Source organism: Crotalus tigris, unplaced genomic scaffold (assembly GCF_016545835.1).
Source record: "Crotalus tigris isolate CLP2741 ecotype Arizona unplaced genomic scaffold, ASM1654583v1 scf7180000018001.1161693, whole genome shotgun sequence".
Taxonomy (NCBI): Eukaryota; Metazoa; Chordata; class Lepidosauria; order Squamata; family Viperidae; genus Crotalus; species Crotalus tigris.
In genome coordinates this window covers 876,397-900,094 of record NW_024096766.1, presented here as the reverse complement: position 1 = coordinate 900,094, position 23,698 = coordinate 876,397, and the positions used below count along the sequence as shown (strand labels likewise).

General features: G+C 38.5%; 1 protein-coding gene and 1 long non-coding RNA gene across 3 annotated transcripts; one reads left to right on the top strand and one right to left on the bottom strand.

Annotated features, from left to right (window-relative positions):
- Nucleotides 1-523: 523 nt before the first annotated feature.
- Nucleotides 524-8,750, bottom strand: YPEL5 (yippee like 5). Of its 2 annotated transcripts, none has more exons than XM_039346525.1 (3): nt 8,599-8,750; nt 3,660-3,819; nt 524-2,573 (listed from the first exon to the last, which is right to left on the bottom strand). In XM_039346525.1, exons 2-3 carry the CDS (start codon nt 3,798-3,800, stop codon nt 2,349-2,351), a joined length of 366 nt encoding a protein of 121 aa, XP_039202459.1. In that variant the 5' UTR covers nt 3,801-3,819; nt 8,599-8,750; the 3' UTR covers nt 524-2,348. The 2 variants fall into 2 exon arrangements, with proteins under 2 accessions (XP_039202459.1, XP_039202460.1); XM_039346526.1 differs by lacking the exon at nt 8,599-8,750 and adding an exon at nt 7,834-8,276.
- A 190-nt stretch (nt 8,751-8,940) lies between these two features.
- LOC120309364 lies at nt 8,941-20,602 on the top strand. Its single transcript, XR_005557069.1, has 3 exons — nt 8,941-10,815; nt 13,502-13,602; nt 18,383-20,602. It is a non-coding gene; the product is annotated as an uncharacterized LOC120309364 (long non-coding RNA).
- The last annotated feature ends 3,096 nt before the right edge of the window (nt 20,603-23,698 follow it).

The following is a 23,698-nucleotide window of genomic DNA, read 5'->3' as shown; positions in this document are numbered from 1 at the left end:
AATACAAATGAATATTTTCCCTTACTATACCTGAATTAGGAACCCTTAAATCTAAACTCACAAGAATATATTTACAAAAAAAGTGCACCTATCTAGTGGTGCAAAGAGGTAATAATGAAATAATATGCATTATTTATTTATTGCTACATATTGAACCCACCTATTCATTCTAAATGGATTCTAGGTTTCTGTTCCAAAACTATGTCTGAGAGCATAAATGTTTATAACACCTTTCAGTTTAAAAACAACACAAATATTCCAGTATTCGGGCATGGTATGTTCTACTTGAAGAATTATATAGCTTGAAACATAATTCTCCACTGGATTTTATTATCTAAACATTACAAGGCAGTATTGGGCAGTTTATAATTTACTTTCAATTAACTATCTTAGCCTGATTTAATAACAAATTATTTCAGCTATGTATGTTCATTATTGACTAAAATCACTAAAATACCTATTGGCATTATTCAAAGACCCACTTGTAATATTTGTAATGTGAATTATGTAATTAGAGACCAGGCAGGACAAAACATACTTTATTGTACTGCAACATCAAAACACATGAAGAGTACATCAAAGACCATGCAAATGACAGATCATCAGAGTAGTAAAATAAAGGGGATATACTGAAATCAATATTAAAGTCTATTCACTACACTATTTTAAGTATCTTTATTCAATTTAGCTGCAGCATACACATCTACATCTTGTCCTTCTAAATTGCGTAATATAAATTTTTAAAAATGAAACTAAGAGGGATGGCAAAGTGCCACCTCTGGAGTGCAAAAAAATATAACCACAATCCCATCCCTCTTCAGCCTGCTACTTATGTATGAGAGACAAATTCAAAGAACATAATTCCTAAAGACACTTGTAATGGTATCACTTCCTATCCCAGCCACTACCAGTGTGGTTAGAATGATTAAAGTTATTATCAATATCTCACCAACTACAGTAATACTCTTTTGTATTGTTTGCTCAAAGGTAGAACTTAATAAGTGCTTAGGAATCTATTGCAGTAAAGCATGTCATGTATGTCCTTATTTATGAAATATTTAGTACTGACAAGAAGAGTACAAAATTGTGAGTAGTCCTATAAGATTCAGCTCTTGGATCTCCAAAAAACATGCCATTGAGGGCAGGCCATGCCAGTAGCAACATTTGGGCACCCATGACTAAGGAGAGTATATAGAAATATTTCCTCTGATGAAGAATCAGTATTGCAACACAAATAACTCGCTAAAGGAAGCACCAGATCATTCACTTACAAGGTACAGCCAAATGAGCTTCCTGTGCTGGTGAAAGCAGTAAAGGCCCAGCATCACAAAGATAAGATGCATCTAAGATCTAAGCTTTGACATCAGAAGCAGCATTTGAAGACAAGTTGTAAGCTATTTAAACAGGCATGGATTAAATGCCTGAATGTATACATGCCCTTTTTCTTCATAGCCAAGTTTTAATGCAGAACTAAAGGTTAAGAGAAAAAAAAGGGAAGAAACTCCAAGATTAAGAGTAATTTCTATTTAAGATCAACTAAGAAAGAAAAGGAATAAGGTAACTTACTCAATCCCCATAATTATCAACAGACTGCTGAACAAATACAATAGTCATTTCTCGATATTTTAAGTGAAGTTTGAAAAAATAGAGACATAGTTTTGTCCTATTTGCTTAAACAAGTAGTAGAACATTAGCCACATGGTAAAAGTGCTGCTTAAGTAAATGAGGAATGAGAATAACTTTGGGTTACACAAAAAAAGACAAGCATAGATTCCATTCTACCAATGAACCCCAACAAGAATATGAATCAGCGGCCAGCACAAACCGGACAAAACACTGAACCTTCAGCATTCTTCACAAAGTCAAACCTCTTCGTCAGCCAGTCAGTTAGGTGGAAAATCTGGCTAAAATGAAATAAAAACTGAGGACAAAATGGAAATAAATTAAAAGGCATAGCTAGACTAAAATTTCCTTAAGATGTAACAGGTTTTACAAACTAAAATACAACTGATTTATCTAATAAAAGAAATTTCCAAATTCCTTTTAGATGATTTGTAACTTCAAATGCTTACATAACTGAGACTGAAAAAGTATTACAGCATCCAGATAATATTCTCTATGAATAAAGAGAAAAGATTAAAAAAAAAGAAAAATAATAAAGAAAAAGGAACATTCCATATGGAATTCTCTTTCTCTCTCTGTAGTTCCCTCTTTCCCTCTCTGTAGTTCATGAATCCAACGCAGATGCTAAGGTGACAGCGTATGTAAGTAAGGATTGGGGTTTTTTTTGTTGATTTTTCTTTTTTTAAGTTTCAACAAAGAAAGCCTGAAGATGAAGAGATTTCCATTCAAGAGTTATCAGATGGAACATGCTCCTCAAAACCCTCGCTTTCTCGGACTAAAGCTCTTTCCAGAATAACGCGGCCTTCCTTGTAGCGCTGGCTATCTTCGGTGGCAAATTCATATATCCAGCCAAGTTTGCTGTTGCAGTTCTTGCAGCTCACATCACGAACCATATGACGGCCAGTGAGCATGACTCGATCTTGAACTTCGCTGTACTGCAAATTTACTACCTAAAGGAAGTTAAAAGAACAGAAGCATTTAATGGATTGATTTATTTGCCATATTTAAGAGCTCAAGGCAACACTCTTTTCTCTCATTTTTTCCCCCATAACAACTCTGTGTGGTAGGTTAGACTGAGAAAAATTTACTGGCCGAAAGTTAGTGAGCTTCCAAAGCCAAAGAAGCTAAAATTTGGATCTTCCTACTAGACAAACACCTTTCCCATTGCACTATATTTTAGACATATTACATTTCAGTGACAACTTGCAATCATTAGAGAACTATGGAAAAGTCGATTTTCAACTTTTCATTTAATGTCACTCCTTGATTACTCTGTATAAGCAGTACAATGACCTTATTTGGAATTTTGGTCGGTTGATAAACACCACTATGGTAACAACTCCTCCAATATGTTTCTTTCCCTAATTATATTCTCTATTTTGGAGACAAAGTATCCTTCAAAATTAAGCAAGCCATGCATTTTAAGGTAGTTGTCCATAGCAAGGGTTAGCAATGTCCAGCACATCTTACACATATTATAATCTATTTTACACAGACAAATGTTAAGGACATTAATGAACTTGGCCTATAAGTTATAGTTTGTTAGAACACAAATTGGTTACCACTCCAATGTTTTACCCAGTTTGCTATTCACATTTTTAACATTCTCAGTAACTGAAAGCTGATTTTTTTTTCTAGCAGTTAATGATACTCTTAACCTTTAACAAGAATCTACAGCCCAACAAAGGCAGCCAATCCAATAACTTTAACTGCCATAATACCTTAGTATCAAGTTTAGATTGATCATTACTTCTCAGCATATGAATAAATGGTTAAATAGATACCTATGTACTTTATGTGTGTACTTTATGTATTACATATGCACGCATGCACAACCTGTCGTGCACAGTTATAGACACAAATCCAGATAGAAGCAATACTATGTAGCAGAGAATTTTACATCTCAAAAAAGCCCTAAGTCACTGTTACTACCACATTGTTAGAACTCTTAGATAGACATTTCTGCTTCACCTAACCATATATTGCAGGAATACTGAAATCACACTTCTAGAAAGTTTTAGATGTCTTTAACTAACCTTGTTAAATAAAAAGGCTCGTCCTGTAGCCCCTGTAAAACGGGTAGATATAAGCTCTGAGCGGTTGGTCAAAATTGTGTCACAATTTGCACAGGAGAATAGGCGAGTACCACCGATATGATCCAAGAAGATGCGGCCCATTTTAAAAATTATTAGAGACCTAAAAACCAGGAGGAACAAATTGCATTAATGTTGAAAAGTCAATTAAGGCAAAATACTTGTGAGAATTATATTTGAAAAATATTGACAGTGGATAAATATCAGTAATAACTGTTTCATAAATATTAATTGTGGCTACTTAAATGAACAGATATTTCCACCTTCTTATCCCACTCTCTTGTTATCAGATCTATAAAAAATATCTATTACGAGTTGCCTTCATAGTGAAAAAAAGAGAGGCAAAAATCAGATGATTTGCAAATAGCTCAGACACAATCCATCTCCATGCTGCTTTGCAAACACCAAAAAGAAAGCAAGAAAAATCACTTCATTACTTTTATTATTTATTTTAGAAAATAATCAACAACTCTGAATGCAGACAGATTCTTTTTCCCCCTATCTCTTCAATAGCCAGCTGCCCATCTGTATCACAAGAATATGTAAATCTATAATTCCATGTAGGAGAAACAGGTTTGTTGTTTCTTTAACAAAATGAAAGGTGATGTTCCTCTCCTATAAACCTCCTCTGACATTCTCTCCATGCCATTAGCTTCAATGTTATTCGGGATCTTTCAAGTTAGATGAACTTCAAGTTTATTCTGAACCCAGCTTGAGTCATCATAGTAATTTCATTCTGTGGTTTTCATTTTGACTCTAGCAGTCACTTAATCATATCACTTCTGTATTATTACAAAACCTCCAACAATTCTTTATGAAGCAATGTGCCTGTGACCTGTCCCTGGCCTGCCTGCTCTTGCTCTCTTTAACTGATTCTACCACCCAATCATTGCTTGAGAGACCCCATTATGTAGTTTTCCCAAAAGCTGTGATTGAATAATTGAGGCAAACAATGCTGTTTTGATCCCAAAAGGTAATCTGATCTAATATGTTTCTATATATTGCAGAATCCAACATTTCTGCTCTGTTCCCTTCCTGCCAAGATATTTATGTAAGCAAGTTTTGAATGGAGAGGAGTGTCCCTAGAAATTCAGTTTAGTAATGTTGCTGTATCTTTGCCCTAGTCAGGACCACATCTTCACCAACTTGATAAAACCAGCCACGTGCAACTGTCAGATTACACATCTCACTATCTACAAAGCATATAAGAGGCTTATTTAGGCAGATTTGTGCTTACACAAATAAATGTTTAAAAACTACAGTATATAACTCTGTTAGTTTTAGATTGCAAACATCATTCTTGAAAGAATAAATCAAGCTGGAAATCTGAAAACAATCACTAAAAGCCATCATATGGAGGCACAAAACAAAAAAGACATTTTACACCATATACTATTGTAGTCTAGCTATATAACTGTATTTCATATGAGAATGTAAAACTCAATTTATAGAAAATATTCTCTATTACACTATTCCAAAATGTTTTATGTTTCTGCTTGTGGCCTACATTCCATTGTCTTATGAATACTGCCCTCTAGATCAGTGGTTCTCAACCTGTGGGTCGGGACCCCATTTGGGGTCGAACGACCATTTCACGGGGGTCGCCAAACAACGCAGCCCGCCATTTTTCCCCCTTTTCCTTAGCTGTGCTACTCCCTTTTATTCTATTGGCTTTTGAAAGCCAATAGAATAGACTCTCTTGAATAGAGTCTAATTCTATTGGCTTTCAAAAGCCAATAGGAATTGTCCAGGCTGTCTCTGCCCTGCTGAGCCCGCCAAAAGTCCCATTCTGCAAACGGTGCTGCACCAGTTGAGTAGTCCTCAACTTACGACCGGTTGAGTAGTCCTCGATTTACGACCGGTTGGGGTCGCGGCATTAAAAAGGTTGAGAACCACTGCTCTAGATTCAAAGCTGACTATATTTCACATCTTTTACACAGAGACCAGATGGCAAAGTTGACCCCCTTGCTCAGAAAATAAGAATATTCACCTAACAAACCACTGGGGAAGGAACTCTGCTTTTGAGATATCAAATCTTAAAAGACATAAAGATGATATTATGTTGTTGTCATTGTTCTTTTTTACCCATTTTCAACAAAACAAGGAATATGGAAAAACCTAGCATACTCTTCCTTATAGAATAATGTATAAAATTCTTACTGGGCTGATGTTTTAAAAAAAAAATCACTTGCCCACTAGCATTTTTCAATTTGTGTTTCAGCCACATGGGTATTTTATTTTAAACTGAGGTTCAATGTATAATTGACCCCTTCCAACTCTGGTTCTATTATCTTACTAACTAAACATAAAATGTCTCATATTTTAAAATTACAGTGGTTATAGATTTAAAAAAATATTAAATATATATTTTATTTTTGTCTGGTTTTATTAATTCAAAAAAATGAATTTAAAGATTATGAAAGGGGCCAATTTATTGTTCCATGATCCGTATAACGTTGGTTAAAGAATTCAAACTACCGTATGTGTTTTCCAGACATATGCAATGCAGTCATCTGCAGACAATTGGGGAAATTCACTGCATTCATATGAACAGTTTAAAACTACTCATGCCCCAAAACATGAGCACCATGTTTTACCTACTTTATTAATTTTATCCATTCCAGGAGTCTATACAGACAGTTTAAAATAATGATTTAACATCCTATTTCAGGTGTAAAGACCTGATCCTATAGGAAAGTCCAAAGCTAATTCAGATGCTTAAGGCACATTTAATTCACTGACCACCTTCAGAATATTTCATGATATATCCCCTTCCCTCACCATCATTCTTTGTCTGGATTTATTAGATTTATTTATTACCATTAGGTTTTCCTATTTACATATATTTATCAACAAAGAAAGATACATCTTAAGAGTTATTTTGAAGAAACGCTCTTTTAAAAGCATATTTTAATAAACTTAGAGAGTGCACTAAAGAGATCTATATGTGTGTTTGATTCATGAAACATTTTAATTATAAAATAAATATATCTTCATTACAGTTAGCACAGATGATTAAATGCAGTTCCATCAACATGGCAATTAACATTCCAGACTAGAAACCAGAAGATAGTAAATTCTAATCCTCCTTAAGGCATGAAAGCCAAATCGGTGAGTTTGAGCCAGTTAATCTTTCAGAGGGTAGTTGTTTGGGGACTGGTATACATTTTGTAATTCCTTAAACAAATGTGAAATAAGTAAGTTCTGTTGTATCTGAAGAAATCATTTTAATGCATTTTTAATATATTAGGATGCTACATCAAAAATCTGCTTTACTAGATAAAATAGTTCAGGTTCAGTTTTTACAAAAGTGGAATACTGAATGAATCAAGCATTGTTAAAATCTGTATTTTCCACACAGCTAATGCAAATTCATTGGAATACCGCTCTTAGTTAGAGATCAGGCATTTGGAACTAAGGAATTAATCAGAGAAATAAAAAGAGAATTGTTCCCCCCCCCCATAGCATTTCAATCATGTGAGCAGCTGTGCTACAAATCTTTCCACAATCATTACAGAATATTGCAAGAGTTACTTCTGCCACTTCCGCCAGAAGAGCCAGAAACCCAAAACCCAGCCCAACAGTCCATGAAAAGCAGCCTGAAATGATCACGTGCCTCGCATTCTCCAATCAGCAAGGATTCTGCCTACTTCCTTCACAGTGAGAATGAAGTGAACCCAGATGATTTGACAACAAAAAACAAACAGCTGACAAGAGACTAGCAGGCCTCCTGTTGTTATAGCCAAAGAAGGAAAAGCAGCTTGTCTGGACATCAGCAGCATTATATTTAGAAACGTTTACATTCAGGAATCTCTTATACATTTATGGCTATCAAAGACAGCAAGAGATAAATTTATATCCAGTCAGTGAAGTGGCTGTATTGAAGGGGAAGAGGGGGGAGAAGGGAACAAGAAAAGACTCAAAAATAAACCTTTTTAAATAGGAGCATATCTCAGTAATTGAACATGATTTGCAGCAAGCCTAAGGATTAGTATCACTTTTTTTGAACCGGCACATCATTAGATGGAGAAAAACTAAGCAGTACAACGCAGAGCTTAAATTGTCGCTCAGAATACGCGTAGGCATGCAAACATATAAATAAAACTGGTTTCCTTACAGGAACACCCTTCAACAGTTGTCCTAGCAGGAGGAGGAACCAACGGAGTGGAAAAACCAGACGCCTCGAATGAAAGGGAGAGACAAGGCACCACAACCACACGCTCTTAGCCCCACCGTCGCCTTCGTCGTGGGACAATCGCGGTTGCACTTTAGCCCATTTGCCGCAGGAAAGCAAACCCCTTACGGCTCCTCTGCAGCGCCGGACAAAAGGCAGCGGGGAATTGCTACGGCTCAGGGCAGCAGCCGAACTGCGGCGGGTCCAGGCTGGGCAGCCCTTTCGCTGTTGCGGCCAGAGAGGAGGAGGAGGAGGATGCAAGGATGGCAGGCTGCTGGGGGAGGCGGAGGAGGGAGGAAGGGCGAGCAGGCGGATCGCTTCGTGCCATATTGGGTGTTATTGTGCCATAGTGAGTGTTATTGTGATAATGCGAGGGCGGGACCAGCTCTGGGTGTTTGGCTGCTGGGAAGGGCAGGGCGAGTGAGGAAGTGAAGGCAGGAGGGACAAACGGGAAGGAGGTTTTGCACGGGGGCGGAGGGGGGGGAAAGAGTTGGAAAAAGAAAACAAAAAACAGGAGGGCCGGGAGCCCCCGTCGCCGAGCGAGTCTGGGGAGAACAGGAAGGGAAGGGGATGCGAGGAGCCCCTGGCTGAGAACGAGACGAGAGTCTCTCCAAGGCCCCGCAGCTCTTTCGGCCACTGGTCTCCCCGCCACCCTCTCTTCCTCCAGCGCGTCTCCGGAGCCCGCGGAGCAGCAGCAGCAGCCATTACCTAAGAGCTGACACTCGAGTCCGCGGCAGCCTGCACTGAAAGGAAAAGGGCAGCCGAAGAGCCGCCTCAGTGTCGGGTCCCTGCTCGCTCCCGAGGCAGCTCCAAGCGTCGCCCTCTCAACTCAGTCAGGTCCCCGCTCTCGCTGGCTCCGCCCCGCTTGGCTCCGCCCTCCGGGAAGAGCCCCTCCTCCAACTGTCTCAGTCGTGGCCATACTAGCTGAGGTCCGTCTCCTCTTAACGCGAGCCACGCCCTCCGCTGACGCGGCTCGAGCCTCGCACAAACATTGAGGCCACGTGAGGCGGTGGGGGCGGGGTTCGTTAAAGGGCCAGAGACTGAACCAAGAGTTCTAGGAACACGGTGCTTTGTGCGTGGTCGGGTCTCTTCCCCCCACCCCCAATCCTCTTTGTTGTGGTGGTTCTTCGTCTGGGAATTAACTTCTTTTATTCGTTTCCGTATATAGAGAAATATTGCTGAATTCTATAGTGCAAGGAAAAGAGGGAAGAAAGATCCATTCGGTACAGTTTTATTGTGGGAGAGGAAAAAGAAGAGATAATTCTCAATTAAGAAGGCCTCAACTTAATAATGTAATGCAGCAGCTCCATTTTCCGCTTACAAAAGCAATCATGTACATTATACGCTTAATTGCGATAGACTGGAGAGTTGCTGCCCTGAAAAATAGATATCAGATCATCGTCTCACAGGCTTTGTATGGCTATAGATAATACCCATATAAAATGTAAACGGATAGGTAATGTAAGTGGCTGTACGTTGTACAGTATCTCATGAAACAAAGCACAGACTAATGAACAGAGCTGCCTGGTAGCAAGCAGGTGACATAGCTGGATGTCTTGAACAATTGCTTTTGGTATTAGTGTTCAAAGACATTTCTGCACACAACAGCCTGCCTTGATAGAGATTGATAATTGTTCTGTTTTCTGGAGTAGATACAACTTCTCTTTTATCCACCTTTTGTCTGAAATCTGAAAATCAAAATGTGAACATACTGCAAGCACACCTACACTGATAGAATTTGTGTCCAAAGCAGCAACAAGACAAAGTCCATTCTTAGGTGGGTTGGATTGGTGATCTAGAATTCTGCCATCATTTTATAAAAATGGAAATGAGGTTGGTTTGGGATGTCCAAATCTCCCACCCAAGCTTTTTTCATGGCCTGAATATGTTAACAGATAAATACATTTAGGGATCTTAAATGAAAATAAGTATTTTCATATATAACATTTTCTTAGGCCTTTATTTTTTAACAGATCCTTGGACAGCTGCTGGCACAGCAGGAAATAGGGGTATAAAATAAATTTGGAAATTGAAAAAAGAATTCTAGACATCAATGCCGAATATTGTTGCCAAGAATACTAAGCCATTCTGAGTCCAACCTGACTACCAAACAGGGAATGTAATAATAAATGAATGGCTTATTTCTGAATAGATATTTTTACATTCTTCTGTTGTATATGGTATGTTTAGGTGTGTGTCATATATGTGTTTCATTTTGAGAGCAGGCAACTAAATTTCATTTTTGATGTGTGCCGTTGTGCCCACAGTAAAAAAAAATGACAATAAAGGTTATCTATCCTGTAAGAACCTGTGAACTCCTATAGTAGCTTTTCCCACCTCTATGCAGCTATAATGTTCAGCTTTACAAAGTATCCTGAATTTTATTTATTTTTGTTTTACAAATAATATGATTGATGGGCTTTCTGTCAGTCAGATGCAGTGGGCATCTGAAATCCAGTTCCCTTTTGAAAATATGACCATTAAAAATACGGGAAGAAAAACCGGTTATATCCATTTATTGTAACATTAATATTTCTCTCACAAATACAACATCTTAGAATGTTTTATCAATTACAGATTATTATAAAACTTGTATCTGAATTAAATGTAATTTCAGTTCAGTTTCAGTACTAGTATATATTTGGATTATTAAATTCATGGAATTTTAAAAGTGAACAAAAAGTATGCACAGATTACAACTAGTCAGATTATTACTGAGTTACCAGTTACATTGGTTAGATGATAGTACTCTTTTATATATACTGTATTTCTGAAAAAATCTTTCAATACAAAAAGGACTCCCATAGTTTTAAAACTACATGAAGAACACAAAGCAAAATCAACAGCAGTAACACCTTACAGTTGGAGACCTGGACAGCAAGTATAATAAGATCACCTCTAATCCATTCTTTTAGTCCATGGAAGGTAACTGAAAATATGAAGAAGAATATTGTGCTATAGGGCTGGGGAGAATCAAATGCTGTCTACTAACAGATTTGGATAAGATAAACCAAATAATTGATAAAACTATGCTTGATTCCCATAAATATGAGCAGGAACTACAGTCCCAAAAAGAGAAATTGTGAGAAAAGAATATATTTAACCTTGAGAGTTGGTGAATATGATTACACTCTTCAAGTACCTGACAGAATGCCACAAAAGGGCAATATAAGTTTTATTCTGTTGCCTTTTGGTGTATGACATGGTGCAGATTTTGTCAGGGCAAACTTTCTAATGATAACACTTTGACAGTGAAAGCAATTACGGAGAATGATTATAAGCTTCCCATTGCTGGATGTATTTAAAGAGAGGGTAGGCAACCATCTTTCAGGATCTTGCAAATTGAATTTTTGTATAGTACAAAGAGCTGGGCTTAGCAGTTTAAATGGCCTTTTCTTACTCTGAATCTTCTTGGACTTCTTGCAAGCAAAAGGAATGAGGTTTGACTGGAGACAGTGAATACAGACAATACTAGCCCAATTATCTGTTTCAGCATTAGACAGGTTTTTCACATTATTCCATGCTTTTCTTATCAATAAAGGAGAATATTTGGAGCTCAGGGTTGAAATAAGGAGTCCTTGGTGCTCTTTGAGCTTGGTTGTTTTCTTGCAGATATTATCTAAACATCCTGATGATGCACTGATGATATTACTTAGTTTGTGTAATGAAATATCTGAAAGAAAACAACCAAACTCGGAGAGCACTAAGAACCCCTCATTTATTCTTACATCAATTAATTTATCCTTAACACATATTGATAAATAAATAGTTTTATTGTTCTCCTATTTTGAAAATGAACTACACATTTCCTTTGCTTTTTCCTTACTGTATATATGTTTAACCTACTGTATTCTGGCAAAATGTAAGAGTTATTTCTTCCCAAGTGGTGTTATAAAACCTGAGAAATGTGTGTTCTAGGTGACTACAAGCAAATGAAATTGGTTGGAGATAAAGTTGCATTTAACTGATACCACTAATCCTGGGTTATATTGTGCCTTTTGTGCTTAGTATATATAAAGAGATAATGTGGAATATCCAGCTAGACTGGAGGGAGAGATCAAGAGGGGAGATTCTTGTAACATAGCTGACTAGCAATAAATCACTGTTGAACCTCTTCACCAGAGGTTCTGCTTGCTTTCACCTGACTGATAAGATGTTCTTGCCTTGTTTGCCTAAATTGGCAGATACAGATGAGAGTTAAGTAATGCATTGCTCAGTAAATATAAAAACTAAATTGATTCTGCCTAGTGGATGGTTTTCACAGATACCAATGAAAATGTTAAGAAACAGAGGGAAGAGTTGATGGGGTATAAAAAGCACAGAGAACAATCTCATAACTGTAATATATAATTAAATTCTGTATAATAGATTATGTCATGGTTCTGACAGATAAAACTCTTCAAAAAACTTCGAGGTATTGTTTACCTTAAAGAATCTTTTATTCGAGAAAGTATCGGCATTACATAGTTGAAACCAAAAACTAAATTCCCCTTCCTGGATACAAAGTAACAAAGTACAATTCCCTCCTCCAATAAACAGTCATAAATCACATTCCCCAATTAGCTTGAAGCACCAAAACACTATCAGCTCTGGGCCCAATGTCCTTGGGTTCGCAGGCTAAGTTATTATGTTATGACTAGCTAGAATCTCATCCCTATTCCCCCTCCCAGTATCAACTAATTCTAAAAGCAATAGAAAAAATGGCTGCATTTCCATCTGTTGTCAAAGCAAGAACATCCAATTATTAAATTCTTATTTATGAACACGTCCTGGCAATGAGTTGCTAAGGTTAGATTACCAGCAAGGCAAGCAAGAAATCTCAGAAAAACCTATTTAATTTTCCTGTCTTCTCTCTTCATCCTACCCCACCCCACCAGTTTCAGTTACATTTATTGGTAGAGCTGGAAAAATGTTGTGAGTAGAGACTAAACCTTACATAATAGCATTGCTTGCATTTTAATAAAGACAATACTTTTTTGTTTGTGAAGAAAAAAAAGAAGCATAGCCATCAAGTCTCAAAGGTGCTTTTTCAAAAAAGGCAACTGGACTGTTTTTTCCTTGAGGAAAAAGAAGACATTTTGCTTCTCATCCAAGAAGCTTCATCAGTTATGATGGTGGGGGGATGGAGGGATAGCTTCTGACAGGATGAGAGAAGATGGAAAGATTGTATTTCTTTGCAGTCATCTGGTCATTAGCACTGTCTTTCAGAGCCATTGAGGTCATTTGGGGATGGAGAGAGAGAGAGAGAGAGAGAGAGAGAGAGAGAGAGAGAGAGAGAGAGAGAGAATGACCAGATGACTACAAACAAGTACAATCTTTCCATTCCCCCTCCCTCCCCATCCTGTCAGAATCTATCCTTCCATTCCTCCCACCATCACAACTGATGAAAGTTCTTGGATGAGAAGTGAAATGTCTTTCTCCTCAAGGAAAAAAGACTCCAGTTGCCTTTTTTGAAAAAGCACCTTTGAGACAACTATGACTGGATGACTGAGAATCTCCATAGACACATAACTATCAAGTTTCTCTATGGGGCTTCTCTTCAATTTGCCACGGCATAGTGCAGTAAGTGGTGGAACAATGTATAAACCTTTCTTTCTTTTATGCCATGCAGATACCGAGGCAAGGAAAATATTATTCATGACAGCTCTCCAATGGTCGTCTTGTTGAAACTTCCCATGAATGTTGTTGTCTTCTGCAGCCTATATTTCAAAGGTACATTTAAGAAAGCACTTGGCATTTACTATGATTTAGACATTGGGATTTAGTGTTGGAGGTTTTGATGGATATGAAGGAGCTGTTCTGATATCAGATATGCATAAGGTATTTGATAGAGTAAGATTACTGCAGTATATCATTTTAAGCATTCTTATTTTTATTTTAATTCAATCTCTCGTCTGTTTTGATGTAGAAATCAACTGATATATACTCCCTGCTAGACAAGGAATGGGGGACTATGATTCCATTTGATTATTTTTTCTGGACTGATTGTTGGCTTTTGCTATCATCCCATGAAATAGCTTTCCAAATAGGTTATCTTTACTCAGGGCCGGGGCCATTATATTTCAATGGATTTCTGTAGCATTGTGATATAATGCATGCCTTTCCTCATTTATTTATATTTACTAATCTAATTTATATGGCTGCCTATCTATCTAAAAACAAACAGATATTTATATTAAGATAAAAACAACAATCAACACTTCATTGAGGCTTAATGAAAGGACAAGACCATGAAACAAATACACCTGTGGCAGAGATTCCATACTAATATCCTGAAAGAGCCAGTTCTTTACAATTTTGTAAAAGGCCAATGGAGTATGGACTGTGTATTTCAGGATGGTTGAGGGGGTTGTTTCATAGGTAGTGCCTTAACAAGGAAGGCATGCTTCTGGCAACCCATTAAATTACATTGTTTTATCACCGGCACCCAGATCATACCCACTTTGCCCCATCTGGTGGGACAGTCAAAAGCCATTGGAGAGAGGTATTCCCCTAAGTAACCTAGTTCCATGCTGTGTTGGACTTTAATGGTGCCAAAGCAATGATGTTACATGGGCCTATTGTAGTGTACCTTAACTGCACATGCCACTATTTTCTGGACCAGCCAAAGCTTCCAAATGCTTTTTGAGGGTCACCCCATATAGCAATAGCAACAGCTCTTAGACTTATATTCCACTTCATAGTGCTTTACAGCCCTCTCTAAGCAGTTTACAGAGCCAGCATATTGCCCCCAACAACCTGGGTCCTCATTTTACCGACCCTGGAAGGATGGAAGGCTGAGTCAACCTTGAGCCAGTCAGGATCAAACTCCTGGCAGTGAGCAGAATTAGCCTGCAATACTGCATTCTAACCACTGTGCCACCATAGCTCATAAAGAACACATTGCAACAGTCCAATTGGGAGATATGAGACATGAGTGCCTATAAGGAATGGGCATAACTGGCATACAAGATATATTTGTGAAAAAAGCTCTCCTGGCCATGGCTTCCATTGGCTCCTCAAGCAGCAGCTGTGAGTACAAAAGAACCTCCAGATGGTGCACAGACTTTGAGTGGGAGAGTGAACCCCACTCACAGATAACAATGGAAAGTCAGTAGGTTTGGGGGCCCCTAAAACCCACACGCAGAAGATGCAATTTTCAATCTATGGCATCTCCAATTAAAACAAACTCAAAATAAATCCATCTGAGGTCCAGGAAAGATATATCCAGCCAGAGCGAATAATGTTGTTTTAGGAAAGCAGGTCTCCTGACAAAGCATTTAGCAGCTTCATTTGATTTATCAGTTTTGGCCAGCCCTTCTGGCAACATCCATTAAGGTTCTTGCCTCAAGCCCTTTCTACTGCTAAACCTAGATATGATGGCATGTGCTTTCTGATCTAAGTCACACACTTCATGGAAACATTATCAGAATTGTTGTAAATCCCTTTGAAATCCTGACACAGATTCTACCTAGAGAGGAACAAAGAGTGCTTTTAATTTTGTCTCAGTTGTGTTTCTGTTGAAAGTCAAGATCCTTCCCCCCCCCCAGATTTATGGGCAATTTAGCATTTCTGTACATCAGATCTTTTTTCAGGGAACATGCCAAAGGTGGGTTTAGCCATTCTTTTCTTTCCCCATCTTTCTCCTCTGCCATTTACTGCCTTGGACTGTAAGCAAAAGCTTCAACAGGTTCACAGTTTTCCAAACTTTTGCAATAATAACCCTAACTGGGATTTTCTCTAATACAGTGGTGGTGAACTTATGGCACGGGTGCCGGAGGCGGCATTCAGAGCCCACTCTGTGGGCACATGTGCCGTCGCCCCAGTCCTAGGCCTTCAGCTGGGTTTTATAAAACTTTTTCACTTTAGGCCTCCGCTGCCATGTGCAAAAAAAAAAAAAAGGTTCAATCAATCAATTTCAACTTCTCGCGGGGAAAAAAAAAGATCTTGCAAAGTTGGAATTGATTGATTGAACTTTTTAGTCCCACCCAGTCTGCAGTTACCACCACAGCCACGCCCACCCAATGGGCCACACCCAGCCAATGGGCCACACTCACCCAGCACCCAACGATGCATAAGTGGGGTTTGGGTTGCAGTTTGGGCACTCGATCTCTAAAAGGTTCGCCATCCCTGCTCTAGTAAATACAAATTTATCTGTGCTAAAATGGTCTCATGTACAACTCTCCTTTTGCTGTACAAGAGTCATATCATAGAAAGTATTGAAATCAGTACTTGATAAAAGCAAACACACATTAAAAAGCCAGGTGTAGCATATGACATAACTAACATTTAAAGTAACTACAGCAATTCTGCCTGACAGAACTATGGGAAGCAGTATATTTGGACAGATGGAGTAATTTTTTAAAAAAAGTATATTGATGCCATCTGTTTGAAACTATGCCCCAAATCCACATCCTACTGCGCACAATCATCTGTATCAATTAGCAGCACAACATTTTAAAAGTTACACTTCCAGCATGTTAAGCAGCGTATTCCTTATTATCTTTAGCTGGCTTATGCTTCTTGGTGAGTGATTGTTTATATCCCATTGCTTTCAGCCTCCTTATATTCTTGGAAAAGCAGGCAAACCCAAGTCACAGTTTTTCTGCAAGCAAGCAGTTCTCTCCAGATCACACTTGCACTCACAATAATTAAACAGATGCTGTTACCAGCAGATAGGCACCTCTCCTCAGCAAGGGGCTGCTATATGGTAGATGAAACAACTTCTATCACATCCCCGTAGGCAAAGATTTAGCAAATGAAATTGATCTCTTGTCTAATTATGTTCAGAACTTTATTAAGGGCCTTCTTAGTGCTAAGCAAGAAGATTTTCTCTTTTTTTGAATGAATCCTGTCTCTTTTTGACTCAATTAATATTCACGTAGTTTTTATGTTGCAGTCCCTTGGACTGCAAGGCGTTCAAACCAGTCAGTCCTAGAAGAGATCAACCCCGACTGCTCTTTAGAAGGCCAGATCCTGAAGTTGAAACTCAAGTACTTTGGCCACCTAATGAGAAGGAAGGATTCACTGGAGAAGAGCCTAATGCTGGGAAAGATTGAGGGCAATAGAAGAAGGGGACGACAGAGAATGAGATGGCTGGATGGAGTCACTGAAGCAGTAGGTGTGAATTTAAATGGACTCCAGAAGATGGTAGAGGACAGGAAGACCTGGAGGAACGTTGTCCATGGGGTCGCGATGGGTCGGACACGACTTCGCAATTAACAACAAGTTTTTATGTTAAGATTTAATCAAAGTACTGAATACAAACAATCAAGAAATATTTGTATCAGACAATTCTAATGATTAATTATTAAGCCTTCCTTGGAGAGCCAAACAACTCACGGAGAGAATCTGCATGGTTATACTTCGGCTTGCATGAGCTAGAAAACCAAATAAGATGAGTAACAGCTTTGGAAAAAGCTAATAGGATAAACTAACAGCAACCTATGATTAAACCAAGGGCAGGAAATCTTTTTCTAGCCAAGAGCCATACTTTAATACTTTCCCAATGTCACAGCTGCCAGGGAATAATGCAAAGTGGATGGGGCCATGTAACACACATAGAAAGGGACAAGGTGTTATAGAATAACAGAGTTGGAAGGGAACTTGGAGGTCTTCTAGTCCAGGGGTCCCCAACCTGTGGGCTGCGGCCCACTATCAGGCCGTGGCCTATTTGCAACCAGGCCATGTGAATGGTGGGCCGGTGTGCGTCGGTGCTTGCAACCCCACTCAAGTGAGCAGGGAGCTTACACACTCATAGCCCCACTTGTGTGAGCGGTGGGTGCCTGCACCTGCTGCTCACACAAATGAAGCTTTGTGTGCATGCCTGTCCCCAACACAAAACCATCCCCATTTCCCCCCTTCTGCCCACTCCAGGCCGCTAACCTGGAAAGGTTGGGGAATACTGTTATAGTCCAACCCCTGCTCAAGAAGGAAACCCCAGGGCTTTTTTTGTCATAGAACGCCCAGAATGGAGTTCCGGCACCTTTTTTGGATGGAACCTTGTAAGGTAGGCAAGGCGGGTTGTATGACATGGGTGAATTCCGGTACCTACCTTCCTTCCTTCCTTCCTTCCTTCCTTCCTTTCTTTCTTTCTTTCTTTCTTTCTTTCTTTCTTTCTTTCTTTCTTTCTTTCTTTCTTTCCAAAAAAACCACTGGGAAACCCCATACCATTTCAGACAATGGTTGTCTAAGCTCTTCTTAAAAACCTCCAATGTTGGAGCATCCACAAGTTCTGCACTGATTAATTGTTCTAACTGCCAAGAAGTTTCTCCTTAGTTCTAGGTTAGTTCTCTCCTTGATTAGCTTCCATCCATTGCTTTTTGCCCTGTATTTATGTGCTTTGGAGAATAGCTTGATTCCATCTTCTTAGATATTGGAACACTGCTATCACATCACCCCTAGTCCTTCTCTTCATTAAACTGGACATACCCAATTCCTGCAACAATTCTTTGTACATTTTAGCCTCCATTCCCCTAATCATCTTTATTGTTCTTCTCTGTACTCTTTCCAGCTCATACTTAAGTGATTGTTATTAAGAAACCTACATCTCGACTTCCGGTTTACATCATGGCGTTGCAGCCAAAGGAAAGTAGGGCTCCACTTCCCATGGCTGATTTCGCCTTGCCAGGGGGCTCTAAATGGGCCTAAAGTCATCCCAGAGAGACGATGAAGGAGGGAACCCTTGTAGATCACGAAAAGATGGCGATCGATCCGTTGATCTGAGGAAAGTCCTCCAAACCAGCATGGGAAAGACTAGATGCACTTCTGTGGTAAGCCCAAGTCATTGACAACTGAATAAAGAAAACACCAGCATTATCAGCATTTTAAACAACGTGCATGGAACTGGGTGAGATTATTAATCCTTTCTCTACTACTTTGATATTTGATTCCTCGATAAGACAAACTCCCATAAAGCAAGAAATCCCCAAGCGTGAGAAGGAAGGAGATTTTTGCTCCCCCCTTCCAGAGAAAAAAAGGCGGGTGAATCCTTTATGGGGAAAAAACAAAGAAGAATATAATACTAAAATGGAAGTTCTATAAGACAGAGCTTTGACAAATTGCAGAATTGAGAAATCTGTTAAGGGTTTTCTCTTTGGAAAAAATGTTGGGGTGAAATTCAAGAAACTTTAAAGTGAAAATAACTGTTTATTTTAAGTGCTGGAAAATGGACATCTGAGGACATCTAGCAGTGACATAGAGGTACAACATTAAGCTTATTGTGGCCAGAGCATTTGGCACAATGCCTAGACACAGATAACTCTCAGCTTCTTTGACCTTCAGCTAAGCTTTCAGTTCAACAGAGAACAGCTGGCAACAGAGAAAAATATTTTGGACTACTCTCTACTTGATGGAAGATATAACTCTTTTAAAACTTGCTGACTATTCTGGACTACAAATATTGACTGAATCTTAACTTTTGACTTTCTTTCTCTCGGTTATTTTTTTTTTTACCTGGGGGAGATTAAAGGATAGACTTTAAGGTGGTTGGACACTGTGAATTACAAACATTGTTTGGATTGAAATCTTTGGACTTCTGGACAAAAGAATTGTGACAAAATACCCCTGGTTGATGATAGACCTATATTGTGGAACTTATTGGACTACAAAGGCTACACATAAAGACTATAAGAACTATATGAGATGATTTTAAACCTAAATTTAATTTGTATATTACTGATTATAAGATTGGTCCTGTCAAACAAGACTAACATTTGGGAAATATAAATAGAGGGAGGGAACAAAAACGAGTGCTCCACATTTAGTCAAAAGTGGTAAAAAACCACCCCAAGTATCTGCCTCTGAAGACCACAATATGGCACACCAGAGACAACTAATAATTTCCAGAAAGAAATGCAACTTATATTGCAATCAATTCAAGAGACAATTGAGTTACATAGAGAAGATTCAAGAAGAAACCACAAAGAGACTAAAAAGAACATGAATAAGATAAATGAGCAAGTTATTAACTTAAAATCTAAACTAGGGAAATCTAAACTCTAAACTAGATTGAGTCCAGGGTTCAAGCCTAACAAGATTCTTTTGTATCTTGAGCCTATCTTCTAGAATGTTGGTTATTCCTGCCAGCTTGGTCTCATCTGCAATTTTGTTTTTCTTTTCTTTGTGAACTAGTGGGTGGGAGCTCTGATCTTTTCAAAAATCTACATTTTAGGGTTTAAATGACAATTCTTGTGGATTTTCAACCTCAAGGGGTGACAAAAAATTGTAAATTTTTAACAGTATATTCAGAGGGGATTCTGACACCATGGGGACTAACTGATATCCTGAAATTGCATACCACCTATTACTGGCTCATACCGAAGTCTTTCTGATTTTGTAATTTAGGTGCATAGATGGAGGAACAAAGGAGCTTGTGTATGTAAGGAAAAGCTTTATCTCTTAGATGCACTAGATCTTTTTGCTAACAGAGATTTTGTACTCAAATGTATTTCTTAAAATGGGGTCTGAGGAGCTCTGGGAGTCCCCAAGGTCCTCTTAAGGGACCTGCAAACTCAAAATTATTTGACAATTATTGAAGGTATTTGCAAAAATGTAGAATAATGCCACCTGTTCTCATTTTTATTTGTTAAAAAAATAGAATATTTCATGAAAAATATACTTATGTTAATATGTTATTGTTACTTTTGCCTGATACTACAGATATTTTACAAATGCATGAATTTTAATTTTTAATACAGTAAAGATAGATAAATATAACCCATACAAACAAAAATTCTTTGGCTCTTTCATAATTTTTAAAAGTGGGAAAGGGTCCTGACAGCAAAACAGTGAAGAAACATTGCTCTAGAATCAATTTCAACAATTTGTTTGATTGTTTGTTTGTTTATTAAATACATATGCCACCCCATCCTCACCGTTAAAGTTTGGAAATTTGCAAGTAGTTTCCTAAAAAGAATATTAATGTATTTTGTCTTTGGTTTTTTTTTATTTTTCTTGTTCAACCTCCCAGGTTTTTTCTCAATTTCTTTTTGTCTATGACCCTATAACTTCCCATATCAACTCCCTCTATATATTAAACAGGTCCTTCCCTACTAGGTATTCAAGCTGAACTAAAATGAGACAAGAAGACGCTTCAGATGCTATTTACTTACCTCTCTGCATGCAATTGGTTTTAATTGTAGGATCTGCTAAATTGCCACAGTGTCAAAAATAAGTTAATCCTGACAAATATTGTGCATAGAAGATGGTGTTGTACAGGGAAGATAACAATACAATTGTCTTTTGAGAAGCAATTTAGTTTAATCCTAATGCTCATTTAGTCATTTGATAGAGCTTTTTGAATGTATATCTAATTCTAACTATAGGACTGATAGCTCAATACCTCCCCCTGCTGTTCAAAACAAAAACAATGAATGAACTGGTGGGGAAATCATTACAATGAAAACTAGAAAGGAAAATTATAGACACAGTATAGAAAATCCTGAGAGTGCCAAGCTCCCTACTGTGGTAACCTCAAGATCCCATTTCAGCTAAATCACTTCTGAAGATTTTCCCTCTTCCCAATTAATATGTCCTAATCCCATTTACTTTTGTACAATATTTTAAAAAAGCCCTTTATGACCATCTCATCCAGTGGTTCTCAACCTTTTTAATGCTGCTACCCCAACTGATCGTAAGTCAAGGACTACCCAACCAATCATAAGTCGAGGACTTTCCCTGCCCGGGAGCACCGTGCATGCATGGTGCCGCCCCCTGAGCCGGCCGAGGCGTAGCTGGCAAGCGGCAGAGACGGCGCAGGCCGACCACTGGCTGGGCCACCAGCTGGCCCAGCCCAAGGGAGGTAAGGCACCCGCCGGGCCCCACGCATGCCAGCAACCCTCCCTGCGCCCGCCGGCCTCCCACCTCCCACCCCTGGCCCTCTTTTACTTACATTTTTAGTAGTTGCTCAGCAGGGAGGGTGGAAACTTCCAGACAGCTCGCCTTCGCTGCAGACAACTTGCAGCACCGTTTGCAGAATGGGACTTTTGGCGGGCTCAGCAGGGCAGAGACAGCCTGGACAATTCCTATTGGCTTTTGAAAGCCAATAGAATTAGACTCTATTCAAGAGAGTCTATTCTATTGGCTTTCAAAAGCCAATAGAATAAAAGGGAGTAGCACAGCCAAGGAAAAGGGGGAAAAAATGGTGGACTGCGTTGTTTGGCGACCCCCGTGAAATGGTCGTTCGACCCCAAATGGGGTCCCGACCAACAGGTTGAGAACCACTGCTCTAATCCCTTAATTCAGGGTAGAGTCAAGGTGATTGGATGAAGCTGAGTGTTTACTGGTCAGATGCCCTTCCTGATGCCACACAGAGTTCACAGCAGATAGTTTTTCTTGTGCCCTAGGTAGGAGAGAAATATCTCCTGTTACTTTCAATCTTCAGAATGAGAGGCAAGCGACTTCACCATTAAGCCACCACACTGCTCACTTTTGTATATCATGCCGCACACAAAATCCAACGTAGCCCTGAAACTGATAGAATTTGCACAAATTAGCATCAGCCCTTAAGTGTCTTCAAGAGAATCATTTCCTTTATCTCAAAAACCATGAGTCCATCCATCTGCCTGTTTAAAACAGTGTCCCAGTTATATTCCTTAAGAAAGATCTCTTCTTAGCAGTAAAATCCCTATATCTTGCATTTATTTATCCTAAGTAAAATCAGTCCTTGCATTTTGAACTTTTTCCTCTGTTCAGTTAAATGCTGAAGGTACTTTATCATGAAACCAGTATAAAAGAAAATTAAAATTAAATGAACTAGGTGCAATACAATAAGGCAGAAAAATAGCAATACTGCTTCATGGTGCTTTACAGCCCTCTCTAAGTGATTTACAGAATCAGCGTATTGCTCCAACAATCTGGATCCTCATTTTATGACCTCGGAAGGATGGAAGGCTAAGTCAACCTTGAGCCCTGTCAGGATTGAACTCCTGGCTGTGGGCAGATTTTGCCTGTAATACGGAATTCTAATCACTGTGCCACTACAGCTCCTAAAAGAGCTCTTGTACTCCTAAATGTGTTGTACTTTCATTAATATACTGTACTAGATTTGTACTATATTGTACTCACTTTCAATTTGCTAAACAACCCAAAAGTTATGTGCCATCATAGCTTAATTCATGTATTGGAGTAAACTGAAATGAAAAATGTGTAATATGGTCTGGAATGATATATAAATGCAGCCATACATGATTCTGTTCTTAACTAAACTATAGTAGTTTTATTTTAAAAAAGTATAAAAACTGTACCTTTTATACAAAAGGCACAAGTTGGAAAAGCAGAGATAAAAGAGATGGTTAGGCTACAGCAGAAATGGTTATCTTCCACACAAGATTGTTCTGAAAATTACATGGCAATTTTAAAAATCTCAATCCTTCTGCTTTGTTAAAAAGTAATACACACATTATTTTATTAACAGTGAAATTCTTTTTCAAAGAGAGCCAGAATATTTTTATGAGGCCTAAGATAGGTTCCCTAAATAATGAGCCTGAACTTTGAAACAACTCTCTGTATGGTGTGTATCCATTACACAAATTAAAAGAAAGGAAACATGTTTCTAAGTTTTCAATTGAATGTGATCATGAAGAAATACCTCTACAGAATAATGTGTTGGGATGCTCTGAAAAAAGTGAGATAGAGAAACAGTGATAATGTTATCTCTTATTTAGAAAAAACATCTGACAAGGAATAAATAAATGCTAGTATGAGGACATTTAAATGTTTCCCACCCATAAAATGTAATCATAGCATTACAAAGGACTATAATTTTCTTTTGATATTTTTTTCTCATATGTTCCATACTAGGAGGCGTGTATAAGCATTAATCCAACCA

Excerpts from the sequence above, each read along its gene's own strand:
- YPEL5 (XM_039346525.1), bottom strand. The coding sequence starts at position 3,800 with ATGGGCCGCATCTTCTTGGATCATATCGGTGGTACTCGCCTATTCTCC. Across the intron at positions 2,574-3,659 it reads GAGCCTTTTTATTTAACAAG|GTAGTAAATTTGCAGTACAG; the intron begins GTTAGTTAAAGA and ends AACTTCCTTTAG.